Source organism: Dipodomys spectabilis, unplaced genomic scaffold (assembly GCF_019054845.1).
Source record: "Dipodomys spectabilis isolate Male_0828 unplaced genomic scaffold, ASM1905484v1 ptg000006l, whole genome shotgun sequence".
NCBI classification, from domain to species: domain Eukaryota; kingdom Metazoa; phylum Chordata; class Mammalia; order Rodentia; family Heteromyidae; genus Dipodomys; species Dipodomys spectabilis.
The window spans coordinates 7,874,182-7,899,273 of NW_024870683.1; the positions used below are offsets into that span (position 1 = coordinate 7,874,182).

General features: G+C 39.4%; 1 protein-coding gene across 1 annotated transcript in view; it reads left to right on the forward strand.

Moving 5' to 3' along the window:
* Nucleotides 1–25,092, forward strand: part of Reck (reversion inducing cysteine rich protein with kazal motifs) — a 57,522-nt gene that overhangs the window by 27,916 nt on the left and 4,514 nt on the right. The window contains exons 7-18 of the mRNA XM_042696157.1: nt 3,824–3,857; nt 5,557–5,754; nt 8,635–8,902; nt 9,152–9,331; nt 11,701–11,913; nt 13,343–13,479; nt 15,726–15,866; nt 17,014–17,202; nt 17,860–17,982; nt 21,374–21,545; nt 23,092–23,284; nt 24,654–24,864. Of these exons, the coding sequence (XP_042552091.1) occupies nt 3,824–3,857; nt 5,557–5,754; nt 8,635–8,902; nt 9,152–9,331; nt 11,701–11,913; nt 13,343–13,479; nt 15,726–15,866; nt 17,014–17,202; nt 17,860–17,982; nt 21,374–21,545; nt 23,092–23,284; nt 24,654–24,864 (2,059 nt within the window). The remainder of the gene's footprint in view (nt 1–3,823; nt 3,858–5,556; nt 5,755–8,634; nt 8,903–9,151; nt 9,332–11,700; nt 11,914–13,342; nt 13,480–15,725; nt 15,867–17,013; nt 17,203–17,859; nt 17,983–21,373; nt 21,546–23,091; nt 23,285–24,653; nt 24,865–25,092) is intronic.

Here is a 25,092-nt window from a genome sequence, read left to right on the forward strand (position 1 = left end):
ATTACCTCTACTTAATGATAATTCCAGAATCTTCTCTGCTGAGCTACTGAAACCACTATTAGATAGGCCTACTTTTGATGTTCTATTAGAACAATAACAAATTTGCCAAAATTGATTGGTTCCAAATCCACCAAATTGATTATTGCTTTTTCTACTATACTTTCCCTTCTCTTTCCCCTACCTCTGTAAAACACCATGCTCACACATATGCACACATTCACATTTTATTTGTCTTTTTTTGTTGGTTGTGGGGCCTGAACTCTGGGCCTGGGCGCTGTCCCTCAGCTCTTCAGCTCAAAGCTAGCACTCTACCACTTGAGCCACAGCAGCACTTCTGGCTTTTTTTCTTTCTGCTTATGTGGTGCTGAGGAATCGAACCCAGGGCCTCATGCATGCAAGGCAAGTGCTCTACCACTGAGCCACCTTCCCAGCCCCCCACACTCACATTTTAAAACGGAAATGACATTTTTCTTATATTTTTCATTGGATTATATAATAAGTCCTTCCAGATAACCTACTAAGAGCCTAGTAGTTATCGTCTATTTTTAAAATCATTTCTCACCAATTACTAGCTATCAAATCCTAAAGACGTGCATCCTAAATATATCTTTTGTCAGCAGCCTTTCCAGATCCTTGGTTATTGCCTTAGCTCAGACCTTTATTCCACTTTACTAGATGTCAAACCAGTTTTCCTAAGAACTCTCCTTTTTTCTACCATCTCCTCCTTTTCCTAGAATGGTTTTTTTACTAATCTGATTTGTCACTCTTTTCCTTGAAACCTTTAGTGGCTCAGCCTGGTATATCAAACTTTTGTCAATCTAGCTCCTGGCTTTTCCCTTCTTTATACTTTAGCGACATGGTACTTGTAATTTCCCAGATTGACCATGTTGTTTTATTTGTTAGTTGTATAACTTGTTTGTTCTACCTGGATCTCCCACATCTAATGGTATATTCAAGTTGGTTTCTATCAGCTATGAAGATTGTTACATATCCAGTGCTGCAAGTCAGTTTATAGCTTGAAACTACCTTGTGGGTAGGGGTATTTATAACATGAATATCAACAAGTAATACAAACTAGGACTTTTCTCCTTCCCTGATACACTCTATTTCTCCCACAACCCTGTTCACTAGTAACCTTTGCTTCAAATTCTAGCTTAGATGGCACCTCTTAGAAACTTTTCCTCTTTTCCTTCAATACACATAAAATTGATGGCTACTTCTTACATGCTTTATCATGTCATCATTCGCCTGAAAGTGTAAATGTGTTTATGTATTTCTTTTTACCTCTTGAGTTCCTAGAGCAAAATCCATATGATTGCCTGTTTCTATTTTCATTCATTTATTTAACACTCACCAAACTGATACATTTGATATTTATCAGGAATTGTTCCCAGGGTACAAAGATGAAAGTATTTGGCCACTGTCTACAGAAGCTCTTAAGTCTAGTCTATACTCTAGAACATTACAAATTTAGTGAGATAAGTACCTTGCTAAAAGTCTGTAAAGACATTTTGGGATATAGAGGAGAAAACTATCCAGGTAAGACTTAAGGGGTGAGCAAAAAGTTGTTGCCTATAAGTAGTATAATAGTTCTTCTACAGATAAAACAAAAACAAAAAAAAAAAAACAACTTTAGGCAGTCTCACTATGTTTCCCAGGTTAAGCTTGAACTTGTAGGTTAAAATGATTCTCTCACCTTCTTCCTACCTCCCTGAGTAGTTGAGATTGCAAGTGTGCATCACTGCATCCAGCTTAGACACAGTTTTTATCTAGTACTTTTCACTCTGACCACTTGAATTATTCAGTTAATTTTATGTAGAATCCTGTATAACTTTCTATAACTGAGTAGAAAAACACTGAGTATTATATCTGATGTCACAGTAATGTTATATAGTAAAACATACCAAACTATATAGCCTAAAGCAATAATAATTTATTATTTCCCAAGACTCTAAGGCCTAGCTAGGTAGCTCTCATCTGGGTCTCGGGTTATGGTAGATCCTTACCTGAGTACTACTATAGTTTTGATCTGCTCTTAAATAAGATGAATAGAGTGAGCTTATTAGAAAGAGAAGGACAATTAGAATTGCATTCATCCAGTCAAAAGAGTATAGAGAGTTGGTAGCAGATGACTTTTTACTAGTAATCTAGATTATTTTATTTTATAAGTATTCCTGAGGCCATTGGACCCCAGGGGAGGGCAACATATGTTGGGTAGTTGAAAAGTCAAAACAAAAATGTATGGAAACAAGAGGTTTTTTCTTCATTGTTGTTTTTGTTTTCTTTTTGTTTCGTTTATTTGTCTTGGGGAGGGTTAAGGGGGATGCAGAACTGGAAGGACAAAGGGTGAACAAATGCAGCATTAGTACTAATTAGGCCTTATGTTGAAAATGAACTATACAACTTGTGGGTGAGAATGGGAGGGAAAATCTGGGAGAGAGTGAGAAAAGAGGTGACACTGGCCAGAAAGAAATATACTCATTACCTGTCTTATGTAACTGTAACAGCTCTGTGCATCACCTTTATAATAACAATAAAAAATTAAAACAAAACAAGGATGCATGAGTGAAGAGAATATCAACAAGGTCATTAGTGAAGAACATTAAGAATACTTGTCACTACTCATACTTCTTGAGAAGCTCTAGCAGAAAGTATTCAGACTGGGTAAATTCAATAGTCCCTATCTATCAGGCCTAGGGTTTTGTTGTTGTTTTTATTTTGTTTATTTGCTTTCTTTAAATGAATGAACTAAGTTGTCTGGTTCTTTTAATGGAATACTATTTAGTGGAGAAAATGAATGCAGTAGAGTGGTTCTAACCATGTAGATGTATCTTTGAAATAGGTTTTAATGTTATAGACCTAGTTCTTTAACAAGTTCAAATCACTTAGTGGGGAAATGATTTAGCTGTATTATAGTTAAAAGCTAAAATCAACTCAATAAGAGTGCATTGATTTTCCATCCATTTTTATTTACATTCACATAATGATGATAATAATTCACTCTCTTTCAATTATAAATAACATTAATCATAGCTGAAAAGACCTGAATATCCAAATGACTTTGAGCAAAGAGTTCTTCATCAGGTTTTCCTTCTTGTTTTATTTTTCTTACAGTGACCTTAACAGAGAATAGTGTTTTCTGAATTGTAATCTAAGATGTCTTTCTGATACTAATTCTAGTATCAGGCTCTGCTTTTGATTTTTTCTATGGTCCATGGCAAGTTTTCTGTTGCTGAGAAATAGTTTCTCTCAAATTTTGGTCTCAAGAAGAAAGCTATATAGAACAATCTTTGAAGTCATGTGTAAAATTTAGATTTTGTGCCCCAGGGGCTGGGAGCATGGCTCCGGTGGTAGAGTGCCTGCCTGGATTTCTGTGTCGCTCCCACAAATTCCAATTCCATAGAGAAATGCCTGGGAAGCTCAGGTGATTCCATTGTACATCCAACCGTGTTTGACAACTACTAAGATGGTTGTATGAAAAGTTTACTTCCCTAAATGTTCTTTATTGGATTATTTTCTGGAAAGTGTTTTATAAAATAATTGATATTAGAACATTGTAACTCTTCCTATAACACACACACATATACACATTCACACATGAAATAAATCCGTTTTATAACATGTCACCTTCCAAGTTCATATTGGGGGGTTAAGATTTTGACCCCCAATATGTGTTAGAAGATCATAGCTTCTGCATTTTCAGCCTTGGACTTAGAAAATAATTAAACAATTTGATAACCTGATTTGCATATAAACCTGAAATTGAATAAAATTAGAAATTCTTTTTGGTTGTTAATTTCTGTTTGTTTTTCTTGGTTTACAGAATGCTCTTTTCAGTTGTATTAGCAGAAATGAAAGTAAGTATAACATCAATACAGTTTGCTGAGCATGATTAGCAGTTGTACCCATTATCAAGAACCTGGCATTATAACTTATATTTGTTAATAAGCCATCTGAAGGAATGTGCACAGCAGCATTCTGCTGGGCTCTTTTCACATGTTCAAGTCATTCATGTATTATAACAGTTTCCACATCCTAATCAAAGATTTATAAAACAGAGACACTTGAGCTAGTAATAACCTGATAATAGAGTCACTTTCAGAGTTTAAGCACATCCATATTATATAATATAGTCCTTGCTAAGGATTTGCAGCTGAGTTCATTCAGCAGGCATTTATTGAGTGTTTATTTGATGTGGGGTAGGCATACTTCTGTGGGACTCTAGGACATGGTAGGGTATGTGATAGCACACTGATAAAGTGATATAAATCAGAGGAAAAAGGGTTCAGTCTTATGAGTGCTTACAGATGACTTCATGGAGTCGGTAGCCGAGCTGGGCCTTGAAGAGTGGATAAGATGTGAACAGTCGAGACCAGAGGATAACAGTAGTTAGCGATGAGAAAAGATACCCTGAGTAACCAGTAACTATTTAGCTTGGCAGAAAGGTATATTGAAGGACAATAAGCATGCCTATAGTTTCTACCCTTCCAAACTGAGGCTTCATTCAAGATTTCCAAAATTGTATCTAGCATGTAATTTTAGCTCCTCCCTCAATGACTGGGAAACGAGGGTAATGGGAATTCGAATATAAGTATCTTGTTTGCCTTGTTTTTTCTGTGCTTACCTTTCTCCACTACCACCCCTTGTGTATCTCCACTGAGGTTTAAAATATGGCCATAAATAATTGGTTCTTATGGGGCTAGGAATGAAGCTCTTGCCCGTATTATGATTCCCACATCTGACTCCTAACCACTCATCTCCTTCTGTCCAGATGCTTGAAAGGCAGCCCATTATATATAAAATATCTCATTATATAGCCCAAAGCGGCCCAGAACTCACCCAGGCTGGCCTCATAGTCACAGTCCTCCTGACTGCTGGACTTTACAAGCATATACTACCATACCTAGCCCCAATGATTTTTTAAAAAATCATAAATCCAGAGTCATCTTATTTCAGATGACTTACTTTTCAGTATTGGGGCAAATCATATCTATCGTGAAGACTATTCTCCATTTAGCCATATTCTTACAGGTGATGTACAGTTATAAAGATATTAAATTTATTAGATTATCCTGATATCTGTTTTTATTGGTCCTATTTTATAAATGCAAGGCATTTGGGATTTTATTATTTCTATTTTGTTTTGCTCAAATATGGAAAGAAGCTATTTCAGTGATTTTCAACATGGGGACTTGGCATTTGTGAAGATAGTTTTACTTGTATGAAATTACTGTGTGGATTTCAAGACCTTTACTGACCCTGGCCTCTATACATTAAATGATAGCAGCTGTCTCCAAATCACCATGACAACCAGAAATGTTTCCACATTCCTTACTGTTCCTGTTAAGGTCTATTGGACTGTAGACTATAAGTCAATGAACACTAACTTTCTTATATCAGTGAGCACTTGAATGTCCCCATGACTATGCCCACAGTAGTGCAATATTTGTCTCACATGACATATTTTTATTTGTCAAATTCAGACAGAAAGATGTCGTTATGCTGATAACTTCATGTTAACAAAAAGCTGTTTCCGTGATCTTTTTCTCCCTATAGTGGGCTCAGTGTGTTGCAGTTATGCAGGCCATCACACAAACTGCCGTGAATACTGTCAAGCTATTTTCCGAACAGACTCTTCTCCTGGTCCATCTCAAATCAAAGCTGTGGAGAATTATTGTGCTTCTATTAGTCCACAATTAATACACTGTGTGAACAATTATACCCAGTCCTATCCAATGAGGAACCCAACAGATAGTAAGTAAAAGGCAGATATTCTTCTTATTTCAATCCTTGGTAAGAGTTTATAAAAAGGAAGTGATACATTCTTGTGGATATCTGTGGTCTAGGTCACTAGGGAAACATCTGACTTTGACGTTCAGATTTGGTAGATAGGTCACTAGGGAAACATCTGACTTTGACGTTCAGATTTGGTAGATTGGACATTATTGTCACAGCTAAAAGGTACCAAGAAAGATGAAGCTGTAGAGAGTATGAAGAAATGGGAATTGTCTAGTCTGTCTGAGAATGAAAGAGTTCTTTGGTATGGATAATTTGGAGGGAAGTTGGGTAATGAACATTAGAATCTCAAATTATCATACCTTTTGACCTAGCAATTCTATTTCTCATAAATTATCCAGCAGGCAAATTTCCACAAATTTTCAAGAATATTTGTATATGCACATATCGGTATAAGAGAAAGAAATTAGAAATAACCCAAACATCCATCAGTAGGATGTTGATTAAATAAATTATGATGTCAGGCCCTGGAGGCCACATCCATAGTCCTAACTACTCAGGAAACAGACTTGAAGAATAACTCCAGGCAGAAAAATAAGATTCCATTTCCATTTAACCACCAGAGAGCCAGGCTGGAGGCATAGCTCGAGCGGTAGAGTACCAGAAGCCAAGCAAAAATGTGAGTTCAAGTCCTGGTACTAGCAGAAACACAAAAATAAACTATGTTATATCTGTATGTTAACACTTTGCAACTAACAAAAGAAGAAAGGAACACATTTTTATAGAAGGCTGGGAATACATAGTTCATGTAGTAGAGTGCTTGCCTAGCATGTGCAAAACCCAGGGTTTAAGCTTCAGTACTGAAGAAAAAGTCTAAGATAAATTAAGTAAAAAAAGCAAATTACAGAATTAAAGGTATAATGGGATATATTTTAATTGTATATGTAATTAGCCCATGTTATATATTTCTCTAATGCTTTGTTACTTATCAGTAGGTGGTTATTACTTTAATAATTAAAATTTCATGAAAATTAGAAGTAAGTCTGTTTCTTTTTAAATAATATTCTGGAATCTATTTTCTTCATGTAGAAGTAATCAAATTTTTACAGAACTGACTAATTAGCTGCCAAGAGACAATGTTTTGATTTTTGCCAGCATATTGAAAGACTTGCTTTTATAAACTCAAAAGCAATGTGCCTTGTTTGGCCACAATTAAAATCTGTTCTTTGAGGCTTTTGACATTCTATGATGTGGCTGTGTGGTGAAAATCAAAGCATGAAGCACTTGCCACAATAACCTTTATTTGTTTAAAGGCAGATCTATGTTTCCTGACATTTAGACTACACAGAGGTGCTGCTAGAGCTAAGAAAATAGAAGATAATCATTCTTAAAAAAGGCCAAAAGAGGTCTTAAAGAGAAGAGCAACCATCTCAAACATCTATCCTAACACAGAAGAATATGAAAAAGACCACTGCAGGGTAGTTTTTTCAAAAGTCAAAGACACCTGAGAGAGGCCTTTCTGGATGGTTAAAACTGTTCTTTCATTTCGTATTCTTTGTAGAAAATTAAAGGCAGACAATTGGGAGTATAATTCAGTGAGAGTACATGTACTAATTAGCATGTAGGGGGCTTTGGGTTTAGTCCCCAACACTAAAAAGAAATGCTATTGCACTATTTAAATTAGCTTACACAGATGTCTGAAAATGTTGTGCTATCTTGGATATAATGAAATACAGTGTTGTTTTATTTTGTTTTGTTTGTTTTTGTCCATCCAGGCCTGGACACTATCCCTTAGCTCTTCAGCTCAAGGCAAGTGCTCTACCACTTGAGCCACAGTGCCACTTCTGGTTTTCTGGTGGTTTATCAGAGATAAGAGTTTCACGGACTTTCCTGCCTTTGCTGGCTTTGAACTGCAATCCTCAGATTTCAACCTTCTGAGTAGCTAGGATTACAGGCGTGAGCCACCGGCACCTGGCTAATGTTTGGGTTTTTTGCCATAAATATTAGTCATTTCTCTCACGTTAAGAATAGTCACAGCCGCCGGGCGCTGGTGGCTCACGCCTGTAATCCTAGCTACTCAGGAGGCTGAGATCTGAGGATCGCGGTTCAAAGCCAGCCCAGGCAGGAGAGACCGTGAGACTCCTATCTCCAATAAACCACCAGAAAACCGGAAGTGACGCTGTGGCTCAAGTGGTAGAGCGCTCGCCTTGAGCTGAAGAGCTGAGGGACAGCGCCCAGGCCCAGAGTTCAAGCCCCACGACCGACAAAAAAAAAAAAAAAAAAAAAAAGAATAGTCACAGCCAAGTATCTCTGGTAGCTCATGATTAATCCTAGCTACTTAGGAGGTTGAAATCTGAGGATCATGGTTTGAAGCCAGCCCAGGCAGGAAAGTCTGTGAAGACTTTTTATCCCTAATTAACCACCCAAATACTAGAAGTGAAGTGGTGGTTGAACGTGGTAGAGTACTAGCTTTGAACAGAAAAACTCAGGGAGAGCCCCCAGGCCCTGAGTTCAAGCCCTACAATTGACAAAAATAAATACACAAATTAAAATCTCCAGTAGACATTATTTACTATCAGGAAATAAGTCCATTTTGGCCTACAATATCATCTTCAAGAACATAAAATGATTTACAAGAGATGTAAGATGACTTTTCATTTTTGTGAGGTTGGTGCTAAATGTCCCATGATTAGGGACAGTGATAAATTGTGGTAATGGATATCTTTTCCACTTTTTGTTACACTTTATAGAATAATGGAGAGAAATTAACAGGCCTTGTATAGTGCACATACAGATGTAGAGTAGCAATGTTTTCCACTCTGCTGCCAAGTTCTTCTTTTCTAAGTACAACATAGTATTAAGCCACCTAATTAAACCATTTACATTCTGAAAATGTAGGTTTATATTGCTGTGACAGAGCTGAAGACCATGCTTGCCAAAATGCCTGCAAGAGGATTTTGATGTCTAAGAAAACAGAAATGGAGATTGTCGATGGTCTCATCGAGGGTTGTAAGACCCAGCCCTTACCTCAAGATCCTCTTTGGCAATGTTTTCTTGAAAGCTCGCAATCTGTTCACCCTGGAGTCACTATACACCCTCCTCCCTCAACGGGCCTTGATGGAGCCAAATTGCATTGTTGTTCTAAAGCAAACACCTCAACGTGTAGGTCAGTATCTCACTTTTTATAATTCAGAAGATGTTTTGATCTCTTACTTACATTATGCAACTTTGAACATGTCTCACCATTTGTTATATTAGTGAGTAATCTGAATTGACACTTATTTTGAGTGTGGATAGCAGTGTGTTAGCATTATGTTAATGACTTTCTTGCTGCTATGTCAAAATACCTGACATAAAGAGGGAAGAATTCATCTGGTTTATCTCTTCTGTTTCTGCATATGTGCTTTTGTTTCAGGGAGTTGTGCACTAAACTGTACAGCATGAGCTGGGGCAATGCACAGAGCTGGCAAGAGTTTGACCGTTTTTGTGAATACAATCCAGTAGAAGTATCGATGTTGACCTGTCTAGCAGATGTCCGGGAACCTTGCCAGTTGGGTTGTAGAAATCTTACTTACTGTACTAATTTTAACAACAGGTAAGAACAAATTATTTTACATGGACTGGATGTGTTTTATCATTACCTGGGGCAGTTGTTCTGATTTCTTTTTTTTTTTTTTTAACTATTAAGGTATGAACTCAAGGCCTTACCACTTGCTGGGCAGGTGCTTTACCACTTGAGCTATACCTCCAGCATTTCCCAAATGCTAGGGGTCCATGAAATCAAATTACTAATTTAATAACAATACTGAGATCTTATTTGCCTTTCTCACTTATATTCTCACAAGAGTCAGCAGTGAAGTTTTCCAGAGGCTGTGAGACATATGAAATTGCGAAGACTGAATTCAGAAGCAGATAGGAAAATCTAGCAGTCCTCTAAAGCAGATAGGAAAATCTAGCAGTCCTCTACTAAGGACTAATAAATAATGTTTATTGGGATTGTGGTTTAATGGTAGAGTGCTTGATTGACTAGCATGTATGAAGCCCTGGATTCAATTCCTCAGTACCTACCACATAAACAGAAAAGACTGGAAGAGGTGCTGTGGCTCTAGTGGTAGAGTACTATCCTTGAGCAAAAAGAAACTTAGGAACAGTGCCTAAGCCCTGAGTTCAAACCCCAGGACTAGCAAAAAAAAATGTCTATTGTAATTTTCTTTGTCTATTGAGAGGGCATCTCATTATAGACCACAGGCTTCTAACTCAGAACCCTTGCCTCAGCCTTCTGTGTGCTGGGATTACAGATGTGTGCAACCACACCCAGCTTGTTTATTGTAATTTTAAATAAATTAGTAACTACTTTTAAATTTCCTGTTTTAGTATGTAGTATGATCAATATTGGTAGTCATTATCCACAAAAAAGGTTCTCTGAGAGCCCACTAATTTTGAGTATATAAGCCGTGTGTTACTTGTATTCAAAGCAGTAGGGCTCTGTGACTGGAGTCCCTCTGCTGCCTGCTAGGGCTCCAATAAAAACTCCAAATTTGGCCTTTTAAGTGGTGGCTTTTTTCTTGTGACTGGATCTACCATACAACATCTGGTTTGTGTGCGTGTGTGTGTGTGTGTGCGTGTGCGTGTGCATGTGCGTGTGTGTGTGCGTGTGCGTGTGTGTGTGTGTGTGTGTGTGTGTGTGTGTGTGTGTGTGTGTGTGTTGGTACTGGGATATGAACTCAGCCTAGTCACTGTAGCTTAGATTTTTCAATTTTTCTGTTCAAGGCCTGGGCTCTACTATTTGAGCCACAGTTCCACTTCCTGCTTTTTGCTGGTTAATGGAGATAAGAATCTCCATTCTGGGCCCTAAAACTTGGAGACCAAGGTCTTCTGTGGAACCAGGTTGAGAAGAGTCACTGAACAGCTGCTGAAGCCCACTTAGCCCCCCAGATTTCTTCCCCTTTCAGTTTAGCTTTTTTGTGTCAAAAGCATCCCTAGAGGAAAAATAACCTCCATAACCTAGAAACACAAATTTTTATTTATCACTTTGCTGGTAAACTTTGGGCAATTTTTACTTCACCCCTCTCCTTCTTGGCTTCTATGGATATAATATATTTGTTTATTAGCATTCATTAAAAACTCTCTCCAGTTTGACTGATTAAAAAAACGAACATGAGCCAGGTACTGATGGCTCACACTTGTAATCCTAGCTACTCAGGAGGCTGGGATCTGAGCAACGCAGTTTGAAGCCAGCCTGGGCAGAAAAGGCCCTGTGAGAATCTTCAATAAACTACTCAGAAAAGCTGGGAGTAGCACTGTGGCTCAAGTGGTAGAGCACTAGCCTTGATCATGAAGAGACTCAAGGGCAGCACCCAGGCCCTGAGTTCAAGCCCCAGGACTGAAAACAAACAAACAAACATGAATTCATAGTACTTATTTTGTGAAATGAAAGAAATAGAATTGTCTAAGGGCTGTTAGCCCTATCCAAAACATTTTGAAGTTTTGCCTTGCAAGAATAAGTATTAAAAGAAAAAGGAGCCATCAGTATCTTTTTTTTTTTGCCAGTTATGGGGCTTGAACTCAGGGGCTGGGTGCTATCCCTGAGCTTTTTTGCTCAAGGCTAGCACCAGCACCACTTCCGGCCTTTTCTGTTTATGTGGTACTGAGGAATCAAATCCAGGGCTTCATGCATAGTAGGCAAGCACTCTACCCCTAAGCCACATTCCCAGCCCTCATCAGTATCTTAATGCTAGTGTCAATATGAATCTCCAAATACTCAAAGCTGGTGTCCTTTGGTGGTTTTGTGTGCTTTCTTCTTTAAGAAATTCAGATATTTTTGATGCACTAGTACATTCTGCTTCTCTCTAGAAAATAATTGCTGATTCCTTTTTTTTCTTTAGGCCAATAGAACTTTTCAGGAGTTATAATTCTCAGTCAGATCAAGGAGAAAATAATTACCGATTCCTTTTTTTTCTTTAGGCCAACAGAACTTTTCAGGAGTTGTAATGCTCAGTCAGATCAAGGAGCTATGAATGACATGAAGCTGTGGGAGAAAGGAAGTATAAAGATGCCATTCATCAACATACCTGTTCTTGATATTAAAAAGTGCCATCCTGAAATGTGGAAAGCAATAGCTTGTTCACTTCAGATTAAGCCTTGTCATAGTAAATCTCGGGGAAGTATTATTTGCAAGTAAGTTTCATTATCATGACTCCCACTTTCTACCCTTGATCTCTACCTAGAGCCTCTCTTACAGAATTTTTTTCTTCAGCCTCCTTTTGCCTTTCACTCCTCTGTAGTCAGATGCTTTCCTATTTTATCCTCCTCTGCTTAGATTACTGTTCCTCTCATTCCCACTGACTGTCCAAGCTCCTCTCAAATACCAGACATTCCTACGGAGTCTTTACCAGACTTCTCCAGCTGATAGTAATTTATCCTTACTACAAATTCCTGGAGGCCTTTAAAGTGTACTTCTATAAGGAATCTAATTCAAGAAACATTTACTAAATACCTTTAATGCACAATTCTATTTGTATACCTTAAACTTGTCTTATATTCTATTAGAGTTTGCTCTACTTAAAGAACCTGTTCTTTTTTTGTGACATTTTTCTGGTTCTCTTTCTTTTTCTCCTCTTCAGATGTTGACATAATCTTGATAAACAGTAGGTATCTTATGTTTAAAGAGTGAAAAAGCAGTGACAGAGTCATTATGGCCTGTTCTTAGTAGACATTTTTTCATGGCTTACTTAGGCAACCTAGGATAAAGGTAAAACTGAACTATTAACTGTAGTGGTCTACAGTAGCTGTTCTTCAAGCATTTCTTTTTGTTCCTAAAGCTTTCCCAAGACCAAATTAATTTTTAGTCCCTAAGCTGTTGGTAAATATTCAGAACTGCTGATACTTCATGGACCATTTCATATTATTTCAACCTTAAAAAGCTTTCTTATCTGTTTTCTGACTTCACTTGAGGATGACTTGAGTAGGTAGACAAGGAGATATAACTAGTAGATGATTAACAAGAAGCAACAGTGGGAAATATGTGGCCTATCAGCACAGAAAACTTGCAGAAAAGGAGTCAAGCCCTTCTTCAAGATTCAGACAATTTATAGTAATAGACTTTCCAGTTATGATAGCTAAAAGAGATGTTTAAAAAGAGAAAGGAGAAGGGAAAGGAAGCAAACAAGAAAGCATAAGATCTGAGATCTTGAAAGTGAAGGCATATAGTTTTGCAAAAGGCAAATCAAGATAGCTTAATTTAATTTCCTTTCAAAGATGATGCAAAGCCATATTGATAGGTATAAATTTGAGATACTGAAAGCATGGCTCAAGTGTGGAGGGCTTGCCTCATATCCACAGGCCCTAGGTTTAATTCCCAACCATCCCCTTCACACACAAAGTGTAAAATTTGAGCAAGATTTTTTATCTCAGATAATAGAAAGTTAGGAATGCCTTGAGTGTACTATGCAGCTGGAAGTTTATTGTGTCTCCTCTTTCCTTTTAACCAATTGTGAAACATTGTTAATCGATGAAAACTCAAAGTTTCAGGAACTGAAGTAATTTTGACCAAACAACATGAGAAGGTTCCTTGAACCCTAAATTTGGGTACATCTTTCTTTTCAAGATCAGATTGTGTGGAGATTCTCAAAAAATGTGGAGACCAAAACAGATTCCCTGAAGATCACACAGCTGAAAGTATTTGTGAGCTTCTGTCACCCACAGATGACCTAGAGAACTGCATACCTTTGGATACATATCTCAGTAAGTACTGTTGGTGTTTGCTTTTAGATTTCAAAGTCATGAGCATCTGTCTATTGAGCAGGGGTTGTTCAATGATGCCTTCTCAGTCACACAAGCTCACCATATTTGCTTGGCCCCTTTTTGGTCTATGTAAGCCTTATCTAAAAGTTTGTAAGCACAAGTGGCAGTAAGCCAGGCACTGGTAGCTCACATCTGTAATCCTAGCTACTTCTGGGCTTGGATTACTTGGGAGCTGTGTAGATTATTGGAATTATAGTTCAAGGCTACTCTATATAGAAAAGTTCTTGAGACTCCTCAATGGAGAACCTGTTATCCTCCCTACCTGGAAGCCTAACATGGGTGAATCTCAATCAGGCAAACACCCAAAGAGGAAGAGAGACCCTACCAGCAGATAAAAGAGCTTGAGGTGTCATTTAGCAGTTAGAGCACATACCTAGCAGGCTCGAGGGCTGAAATTCAGATCTCAAAACTAACAGGAAAAAAAAGTGATGTTATATTATTGTGAGAAAATGTGAACTGATCAATCAGGAATTCTAAGCAGAGAATCAGATATCATTCTCAAGTTTCTTTACTGTATTTTTGCTATTGTATGATCAGAAAGTGAAATTTCCTTCAGCTTTTTTGTTATCAGAAGATACTCTGATATATCCAAATATAGCTGAGCCAGGCCTGGCTTAAACTCACTCAATACAAAGTGAAGAATGATGCTTGGATTAACACAGGAAAACGTAATTTATCTCCTTGATTTAGCTTCTGTTTGCCAAGTGCTGCTGCCAAGAGCTACAGAAGTATGTTGGTATGTCATTGAGGGATTCTAGAGCTGAGCATCTTGGCAGCAGTGTGACCTTGCCGGGAAGCTGGGCATAACAAATGCAACTCCTACACTGTCAGGAGTGAGACAATGTGTGAAGTGTTCAGGCGGCCACCAGGGGGCACTTGAGCCATGAGCTAGCGGGAAAAGCAGACAGTGAAGTCTACCTACTTTTTTTTTCCTGTGCCAGATAGAATTAAATTTTTAAATAACAAAACAAAACATAGAAGTAAAAGATAGCCCAGAAACAAATACCATCTTAGGCATCCAGACTTCTGGCCTCCACAGCACCTGACTTTAGTCATCTTAAGTTACTCTATGTGTTTTTACCACACAGGTCTATTCGGGTTCTAGCTAATATATGCTAACTCTGGGTGGTACCCCTAATTGTACAGAAAAACTGGGAAAATTATCTTTTTGAGTTATGAGTTTATTGTTACCCTAAGTACAGTTGGAGATTTATTAGTAAACAGGGAGTGAAGGGTGTATTCTGAATTTGTAGCTGATAGTATATGCAAGACTAGTATATGCTCTCAAGACTAACAAACTATGGCTCTTAAACTTTTGTCTTTCTCTCCTCACATAAGTAATACAAGCCTAGGCCTCTGTAACTGAGCAGATTACTTCTTTGGGCCTCAGTTTCCCCATGCACAGAATGACTAAGCTTAATCCAAGAGCTCTTACACAACAGGCAAAATTAATATAGTCACAGCCCTGGACTCTAATACAGCAGTCACATATATGTATAGAAGGGATTACTTCATTAGGAGGAAAAACTTTGAAAAGTTTTTACTTGAATCATACTTTGAGACTTTCTCTTAGTTACAATTGCAAAGTTAAATATAATGTTACAGGGTTTATATTGCCATAATAGATTATCATGTTTGGTAAAACATCCAGATTATCCCTCTTAGACATAAGCACCTATTTGATCAACCTATTGGAAATATTGAGTTATCTGAGTTTACCTTATTTACATAAACACACAAATATTTACGTGGAGTTTTGTCCTTTCTTTACCAGATGTAAACACATTTTACCAGATATAAATTTTGTCTATATCTGGTAAAGACTTATATGTTAAAGTCTTGTCTATTTGGGATATATGTGGGGGGGAAGGGGAAATACATATATATTGAACTCAAAGCCTCACACTACCTCCACTTCAGTCTTGTTTTGTATCTTGTTTTGTATCTTGTTTTGTATCTTGTTTTGTATCTAGAATCTTGTCTACCATATTGTAGGTACTCAACAAATAAAAGACTGAATAAAAGCCTCTTTATGCTAAAATCACAAATGATGATCTGTTTTAATAGCTTATTAAGATCAAGTCTTTCTTCATATGTATTCTAGCCTCATTAATTCAAAAAGCTTACAGACTTCTGTTACTCTTTTAAGTTGTATACACCTAACTATTTTGTTGCTGTTTTTCTAGGGCCAAGTTCTTTAGGTAGTATTGTAGAAGAAGTGACTCACCCCTGTAACCCAAATCCTTGCCCAGCCAATGAGCTTTGTGAAGTGAACCGCAAAGGGTGTCCATCTGGAGATCCCTGCCTTCCGTATTCTTGTGTTCAAGGTAAGAGATAATAGGTCTGTGTGGCTGTGGGATGAGGAGAGGTGCTGCTGGTGTTTCTTTTGAAATAATCTTTAAAGTAAGGTTGCAAGGGTCTCTATTTCTCTATTGTTTTCCTGTGATATTTAAGATTTTCCCAGAAAACAAAGAAAAAGATATGTAATTTTCAGTTAACATTTAGATGGTAAACTAATAGTATCAGTCCAAAACTTGATTACCATAAATTATAATATTCATGACTATAAGAGAAGAGAAGTTTGAGCCAGCCTTTTGAACTTTCTCTTCATGTTATAGTGTTTGGCAAATCTACTATACATTGTTCATGGGTTGGTTTTTTTTTTTTTTTCTTTTCTGAAGTATGCAGAGAAATATAATACCCTCAGCCTCCCAAGTTCTGGGATTAGAGGTATACATCCAAGAGGTATATATACCCAGCCAAAACTACATATTATTTAGCATTTTTGTACCAAACTGTAGCTAACTTCAGAGTATTGGTCCTTAATTACCACTGCCCCCTAGAACATAGAGTTTTCCTTTGAGAGGATATTTTTAAAAATATTTTGTGCTTGTCCTGGGGCTTGAACTCTGAGCCTGGATGCTCAAGGCCAGTGCTCTACCACTTGAGCCACAGCTCCACTTCTAACTTTTTGGTGGTTATTCATAGATAAGAGTCTCACAGAATTTCCTGCCAAAGCTAGTTTTGAACCACAATCCTTAGATTTCAGCTTCCTGAGTAGTTAGGATTATAGGTATGAGCCACCAGCACCTGGCAAAGCAATTTCTTAATTTAGGGAAATTTCTATTATATAATGTTTTTTGGGTTTTTGGGGGGTTTTGGGGGGTCTAGTCGTGGGGCCTGAACTCTGGGCCTGGACGCTGTCCCTCAGCTCTTCAGCTCAAGGCTAGCGCTCTACCACTTCAGCCACAGCACCACTTCTGGCATTTTTCTTTTTGCTTATGTGGTGCTGAAGAATTGAACCCAGGGCCTCAGGTATGCAAGGCAAGCGCTGTACCACTGAGCCACCTTCCCAGCCCTTATATAATCTTTAATAGCTCCACAGCCCCTATAAGACTTTATTCAGTAGATCCTATCTAATATTGTAAAACATTGTCATGAAAATAATACCAGTAATGAATTATTTTTGTACAGGCTGCAAATTGGGAGAAGCATCTGATTTCATCGTCCGTCAAGGGACACTAATCCAGGTGCCATCATCTGCAGGCGAAGTTGGTTGTTATAAAATCTGTTCATGTGGACAAAGCGGACTCTTAGAAAACTGTATGGAGATGCACTGTATAGACCTCCAGAAGTCTTGTATTGTTGGAGGAAAAAGAAAAAGTGAGCCTTGAACTGTATTTGTGCTTTGTTTGTACTATGGTTGTCTTCAAACACTGATGGGTTCTCACCAGCATATTAGGAACTTAGAAGAATATGATGGGGTCCAAATGCAAAAATACTAATATTTTAGGTTTAAGTCCCTCTTTCACATACTCCAAAATCATCTTTCAAAAATTTCTATTTTGAGCCAGGTGTTTGTGACTCATGCCTGTAATCCTAGATACTCAGGAAGCTGAGATCTGAGGATCATGGTTCAAAGCCAGACCAGACAGGAAAGAACTGTGAGACTATTATCTCCAGTTAACCACCTGAAAACTGGAAGTAGCTCTGTAGCTCAAGTGGTAGAGTGCTAGCTTTGAGCAAAAGAGCTCAGGGAGAGCGTCCAGGCCCTGAGTTCAATCCCTATGACCAACAAAAAAAATAAAAATAAAAATTCTATTTTGAAACTTTTTGAAGAGTCTTTAACTCCCATTTCCTATATGGGAAGCAGGAAATATTTTTCTCTCTTCCTCATTTCTCTCTATTTTAACCCTGTTTTACTAAAATAAATTCCTTACTAAAACTTAAGAAGTAGTTTTAGAACTATTAAAATTTTAATTTTTTGTTCTATTTTTTAATGCATAATATAGTTCAGTGCTCTCTTATCCTTTCTCTCAGGTCATGGAACATCATTTAGTATTGACTGCAATATCTGTTCTTGTTTCGCTGGCAATCTGGTATGTTCTACTCGCCTCTGCCTCAATGAGCACAGCTCAGATGATGACCGTCGTATCTTCACAGGTGACTATGAACATCAAGCCTGTTGGGGGCATTTGCTTTGTGCTCATTGTTCCTTTAAGGCAGCCTCTCTGGTCTTGCTTTAACTGCAAATATACACCATAAAATCAGTACAGAATCTGAGGACAAAATACTTAACTAATCTTAGTTTCATCCTGTATTGATTTTAGGCATTAAATTAAATGGTTCCTTGGGGCCCTGCCTAGTGAAGTACCCCCCACATCCCCCTACCATGGTAGTCTAAATGTGTTTTTAAGGTGTTTTTTGCCATTGCCTGAGCTGATTGATTCACTTAGATTTCCACAGATAGTATCATACCTCATCCCATACTACTTTCTTGATTTTACCATGTTTTATGCTGTGGTATTATGCTTACATCAGCTGCAACAGATGTATGGCCTTGTAATATGGACATTTTCTGTGATGAAGCTGCACTTGCCAACAGCAGTAGCCCAGTCTGCTGGTATCTACTGATGCTGTTTTCTCCCAGATCTCAAGTACCTTTGGTTCTAGGTAAAGACATTCTAGGTCTTTACCTCATACTTCCATTTCATGCCACTGCAGTACCAGTGGATTCTTGATTCTTTTTTCCCAGGAGTTAGTATTAGAGGCCAAGAAGGTGGGGTTGGTGTTGGGGAGAAAAGAATAAGGTTTTACCCACCTTGTATCTCCAGTCCTTTGGAAATAAAAAGGAGACCAAAAGTAAGAAGTGAGGGCTGGGAATGTGGCTTAGTGGTAGAGAGCTTGCCTAGCATGCATGAAGCCCTGGGTTCCATTCCTCAGTACCACATAAGCAGAAAAACCTAGAAGTGGAGCTGTGGCTCAAGTGGTAGAGTGCTAGTCTTAAACTCAGGCCCTGAGTTCAAGCCCCAGGACTGGCAAAAAAAAACCTAATAATAAAAAGTTAGAAGTGAGGGGCTGGGAAGGTGGCTCAGTGGTAGAGCACTTGCCTTGCATGCATGAGGCCCTGGGTTCGATTCCTCAGCACCACATAAACAAAAAGAAAAAAGCCAGAAGTGGCACTGTGGCTCAAGTGGTAGAGCGCTAGCCTTGAGCTGAAGAGCTGAGGGACAGCGCCCAGGCCCAGAGGTCAGGCCCCACGACCAGACCCAAAAAAAAAAAAAAAGTTAGAAGTGAACAGTAGACTGATAAGGAAGTAGGTGGGGAACAAATCCCACCTCATCCAGTGAGTCCCAGTCTCTGCTGGCTTTAGTACAGCCATAACATCCTCCCTCATTATTGCCTTTGTTCTGTTCCGATGAGAACAATTCATTGTGCTTAGAGAAACCATAGAAGAATCTGAACATAAGAGTGACCCAAAGATTTATAAGAAAGGTCTTTATTGTTTATTATATATTTATTTATTTACTTGCTTATTTGTTTGTTAGTTTGTTTTAAACACCTAAATATTAACTATTAAGCTAGCAGATGCTAAGGGAATTCTACTGGCCCCAAACTGCAACACATTTCTTGTGATTAAGTGTTCAAGTCCACACATGATTCAGAAGGAGATAGTCATAAAAATTTTTAAGTTTCAGGGGCTGGGAAGGTGGCTCAGTGGTAGAGCTCTTGCCTTGTATGCATGAGGCCCTGGGTTCGATTCCTGAGCACCACATAAGAAAAATGCCAGAAGTGGCACTGTGGCTCAAGTGGTAGAGTGCTAGCCTTGAGCTGAAGAGCTGAGGGACAGCACCTAGGCCCAGAGTTCAGGCCCCACGACTGGACCCAAAAAAAGAAAAATTTAAGTTTCAAAACTATACTTTTCCGCTTTACCTTCTGTTCTTCCCAATCCCTGAATAAATGACAGGGGAAGGAACCTATAGGAGGCATCTATGAACCTTGCTTTGTCTTGCTTTTGGTATTACCCTTAACACTCAAGAAATCCCCTAAGCCAGAGTTCAGACATCTAAATCTCAGATTTTACATGCCAGATCAGGAGAAGCAAGCTTTATTTTTCTACATATAGTCTTCTTTATAAGGATCCGCTTGTAGGACCGTGGTCTGCAGTTCCCCTATTCACTGGCAAAGGAAATGACAAAGGAAAGCTGCCTTGCACTCAAAGCTGCCTTGCATTCAAAGCTGTGCTGCCTTTGAAAAAGCAGAGATGGCAAGGTAGCCATATTTCTCTCACTTAATGTACAATTCTGTATGAACATAGGATTGCCACATGATTGTTAATGGTCCACCTTCATAAGGACAAATGGAAGAAAGGAAGTCTACGTGGGTGTATATTTGAGGCTGTGTCTGAAACCAGAGTTTTAGATGCCAGCCCCAAACTCCAGGAATAATCAGACCCAGGTCTGATTATTGCCCCTGTATGCCAAATAAAAAGATACGGTGAGGAGCAGAGAGAGAGAGTTTTTTTTTCTTTTTTTGTCAGTCATGGGGCTTGAACTCTGGGCCTGGGTGTTTTCCCTGTTTTCTTCAGCCCAAGACGAGCACTCTACCACTTGAGTCACAGCACCACTTCCAGAGAGAGTTTTTTTATGTAGCAGCTATGGGAAGACAGGACTTCAGCTCGTCCTCAGACATCTTCTAGGTGTAGACATGAACTATAGGTTTTATACAGAAATAACTGGGGGAAAGGGAGAGTAATATGTAATTATTAAACAGTCCTGATCAAAGTATGGCCTGGTTATTATTTCATTCCTGGGAGGGGATTCTGGAGAAGTTGCTATTACTGTAATCACTGGTCAGAATAGTCATCATTGTTGTAAAGTGTTTTGTCCTGAGGAATCACAATTGGTGCTTAAGAGTAATTTCAGTTCTTTGTCATAAAGCCATAAAGATGCTATCAGTCAGCCCTATCCTGTTCCTCCTGAATTCCAAAGTGATTGCAAAGTAACTTACAGAAAATGGCTTAGAGCAAAGGTACATATGTTAAGCTTTTCTTCTGTTTTTAATTTAGAGACCCAAATAAGTAGTCAGTGCTCTTCAGCAATGAAGTGAGATGTTTTTGTTTTGATTTGTGTGTGGGTGTGGGTGTATGTGCTGGTACTGTGGTTTGAATGTAGGACCTGGGCTCTGTCCCTGAGATTCTTCTTCTCAAGGCTAATGGCTCTATCACTTGAGCCACAGTGTGGCTTTCAGCTTTTTCTGAATTGCTTATTGGAGATAAGGATCTCACATGCCAGGCACTGGTGGATCATGCCTGTAATCCTAGCTACTCAGGAAGTTTAGTTTGTTCACTTGGCTGGTGCTTTACTACTTGAGCCACACCTCTAATCCAGCTCTCTGCTAGTTATTTTGGAGATGGAGTCTTATGGACTTGGCTGTCTTTGAACCCAGTCCTTCATGTCTCAGCTTCCTGAGTAGCTACAATGATAAGTATGAGCCCCTGGTGCTCAGCTAGAAAATGAAGCTTTCTAGCATGTCTTCCATTTCCTCTCTTCAGGCCTGCCCTGTAACTGTGCGGATCAGTTTGTCCCTGTTTGTGGACAGAATGGACGCACTTATCCCAGTGCCTGTATTGCACGCTGTGTGGGTCTCCAAGACCACCAGTTTGAGTTTGGATCATGCATCTCCAAGGACCCTTGTAATCCTAATCTCTGTCCAAAAAACCAAAGGTAAGTTGAAAGCTTTTCTTTTTTTTCCCCCTCAACACCAAACCAGCACTTACAAAACATCTACCATCCATGTATCAGATGGTGAAAACACAAAGGTGGGTTGGGTTGAAAGGCAGTCTCTGGCCCAGTATTGTGACACACATATATAATCTCAGCATTGAAGAGACTGAGGCAGAAGACTGATCTTGATTTCAAGGTCAGCGTGGGCTATATAGTGTGACACTGCCCCCACCCCCCAAAAATGTGCTGTCTTTCCTAAAGAGTATGGAATCTAAAAAAAGAAAAAGAGCCAAGTAAAACTGCTAAGTAAAAAAAGAGCCAAGTAAATCTTCCAACATGATTGGGACCCCAAATATGGGCAGTTAGTGCAGCCTGGAGAGGAAGGGCTCAGGAGGATGTGACACGCTGCTGAATCTGGGAGGATGAGCAGCCACAGCATGGTTGCAGGGAGAAATGTGGTATGGGTAAAGGCAGACGGCTACAGGAGCAGAAGTCATGAGTGTTGGAAATGAGGATTTAGGAGAGCTGCTATCTTAACCCCTGTGGAGAAATAAGGAATTGAAAATTAAACAAGGTCCAGGCATTACTAGAAGAATCCACTTTGGTGGCATTCTCAGTAAGTAAGTAGTCCAACTAGCGTCAACTTCTTAGTCTGGTAGGTACAGAAACCTGAAAATTTTTTTAGGACATAAAGAGAAACCTCCTTTTCGTTTTCTTTTTGGTGGTCCTGGGATTGAAGCTGGAGCCTCATGCTTGTGAGGCAGGTTCTCTACCATTTGAGCACGCCTTTCTAGCCCCTTTTTTGTCTGGGTTATTTTTGAGTTAGGGTTTTAATGCCAAAACCAGTCTGAGTTATAATCCTCCTGGTGCTTCCCCATCTCTCTGGAGAAGACAGTCAGATGTCATTGTACCTTGCCAGCCATTGGTTGAGATGGAGTTTTTCTTAAACTTTTTTTTGCCCAGGCTGGCCTCAGACTAAGATCTGAGATCCTCTGATGTCTACCCCTCAAGTAGCTAGGATTGTAGGCTTGAGCCACAGTACCTAGCAAAAGCTTTCCTTAAGATAGATTTTTTTTTTAGCCAAGTAAAATTAAGCACAAGAAAATGTTTCATTTGTTATTGGAGCCCATCCACCTGGCCTCCTATCTCAGCACTTCTACCTGTGCTTGCATCCTTGGCTCTTAAAATCTCTCTCCCTTCCCCTTTCCCCAGTATCACATTCTGGATCCTCACTTCAGTGTTGATGTCTGCTTCCTCAGTCTGGTCCACTGTATATACCCTTCTTACCCACCCAGCTCCAGTTAGAATGGTGTATCCCCCCAGGCTTCCACCCAGTAACTCATTCCCTTGGGCAGTTTGTATGGCATTGCTACCTCAATAGCCTATTCTGCATGCTTGATGCTACCTCTCTACATAAGCTCTTGTATCTCTTGCTTTTTCCTCAGCCTCCTGGACCTCATTCATGGCTCTGCCAGCCCCACCATAATCTTCCTCCCCACCCCCCATCCCGGACCCTACAGCTGGCTCATGCATTCATCTTTTTCAGATGTGTTCCCAAGCCACAAGTCTGCCTGACAACTTTTGATAAATTTGGATGTAGTCAGTATGAGTGTGTGCCAAGACAGCTCGCCTGTGACCAGATTCGTGATCCTGTGTGTGATACAGACCACATGGAGCATAATAATCTCTGCACTTTATACCAAAGAGGAAAAAGCCTCTCCTACAAAGGCCCGTGTCAGGTATGTTGTTTGGCTGACAAGCGAAGTACACTGGGCAAAAAAAATGGGTTTATGATCCTTTACAGGCAAGAAGAATTAAGCCCTCCACTGAAAAAGAACACTGGCTCTTCTCATTCTGAAAGGCTGTCTGGCTAGTGCGTACCTCTATGCAGCTAATGTAGAAGAAGCAAGCAGAGACAGTTACTTCTTGCTGCCATTTGTAGGAAAAGGACTTTGGTTTCATTCCAAATGTACTTCCCAAAATTCTATGCATCGTCCCCACTAGGAAACAAATCAGGAAGAAAAGAAAAAGTTTCCCCATCTTTGTACTTCTCTCCTACCACTTACAGTGATTGAAAACTTCTCTAAGATGTCTGTCCTTTTACATTCGCCTGTGTCTTACTCTTGAAGGGTTGTGGAATCTGCATCCACATTAAATGACTAATCACATAAACAGCCCCTTTGGAACTTCCCACATGAACCACATATTCTGTCCTGGGGGATACCCATCTCTGGGCCTAGAATCCCTTATCCACTACTCCCTAACAGCTTCCAAGATTGCATCTCATTCTCTGGTCTTGGTTAGAAAAGTCCCTTTAGCTTGTTTACCTAAACTTGTTTTCTCTCAACACTTAGATTCCATTTGTATTGATATCTTCCTCTCTAAATTGCCAGTCTTCTCTTCTTCCTCTTTTACTCATCCTGTTTATGCTTTTTCCTGACCTACCCAGGAATAAGCCCAGAGTCTGTCTGTTCCACTATTATCTTCACTCTTTTCTCTCCTTTTCCTATACCCAAGATGAAATGGTAAGGCCTCCATATTCAGAGAAAGATTGATCTTATTTTCTTCAAACAGACTTTCTTGGATTTTTAAGAGCTATCTGGGTGGAGGAGTTGTGAGAGGATATATTTATTTCATACCTGTTTATATGAAACAACCACCCAGGTCAGAGAGATTGAGTGGTCACCTTTTCAGTTCATTCTTGAGACAGCTGTGTTGTTTTTTGCTTCCTACTGTGTCTTTTTCCTTTTTTGAGCATAGAAGCCAGTTGCCAGTGGCTCACACCTGTAATCCTGGCTACTCAGGAGGCTGCGAACTGAGATTCACAATTTGAAGCCAACCTGGGCAGGAAAATCCAAGAGACTCTATCTCCAATTAACCACACACACACACACACACACACACACACACACACACACACACACACACACACACACACAGCCACAAGTAGAGCTGTGGTACAAGTAGTAGAGTGCTAGCCTTGAGCAAAAAAAATCTCAAGGACAAGAGAGAGAGAAAAGGTGAGAGAGAGAGAGACCCCCTGTCCTCCTGATCAGGACTGGTACGCCATGGCAGTTCCCTGGCTAACTGTGATTTGTTTGCCCTCAGCCATTCTGCAGAGCCACAGAGCCTGTCTGTGCCCACAATGGTGAGACCTATAGTAGTGTGTGTGCTGCCTACTCTGATCGTGTGGCAGTTGATTACGATGGACCCTGCCAGGCTGTTGGGGTCCTCTCCGAATACAGTTCTGTCACCGAGTGTGCTGCTGTGAAGTGTCCTCCACTTTTGGCAACAGGGTGCAAACCCATCATCCCACCTGGTAGGCTGGAGGTATTTGGGGTAGGCACGGGTGGAATTGGAAGAATTTGCTTATTCTCTTCAAGAAAGTCAGTCTGACTAGTTTATTTAAATTTTTCAAGAGACTCACACATTAGTTAGACATAATATTCTGGATTGACCTGGAAAAGTTATGGATTACCTTAGGTATCATATGGTCTGGTGACTTCAAAACAGTAGGGCAATCTTTTTTCAAGCAAATTTTGCACCA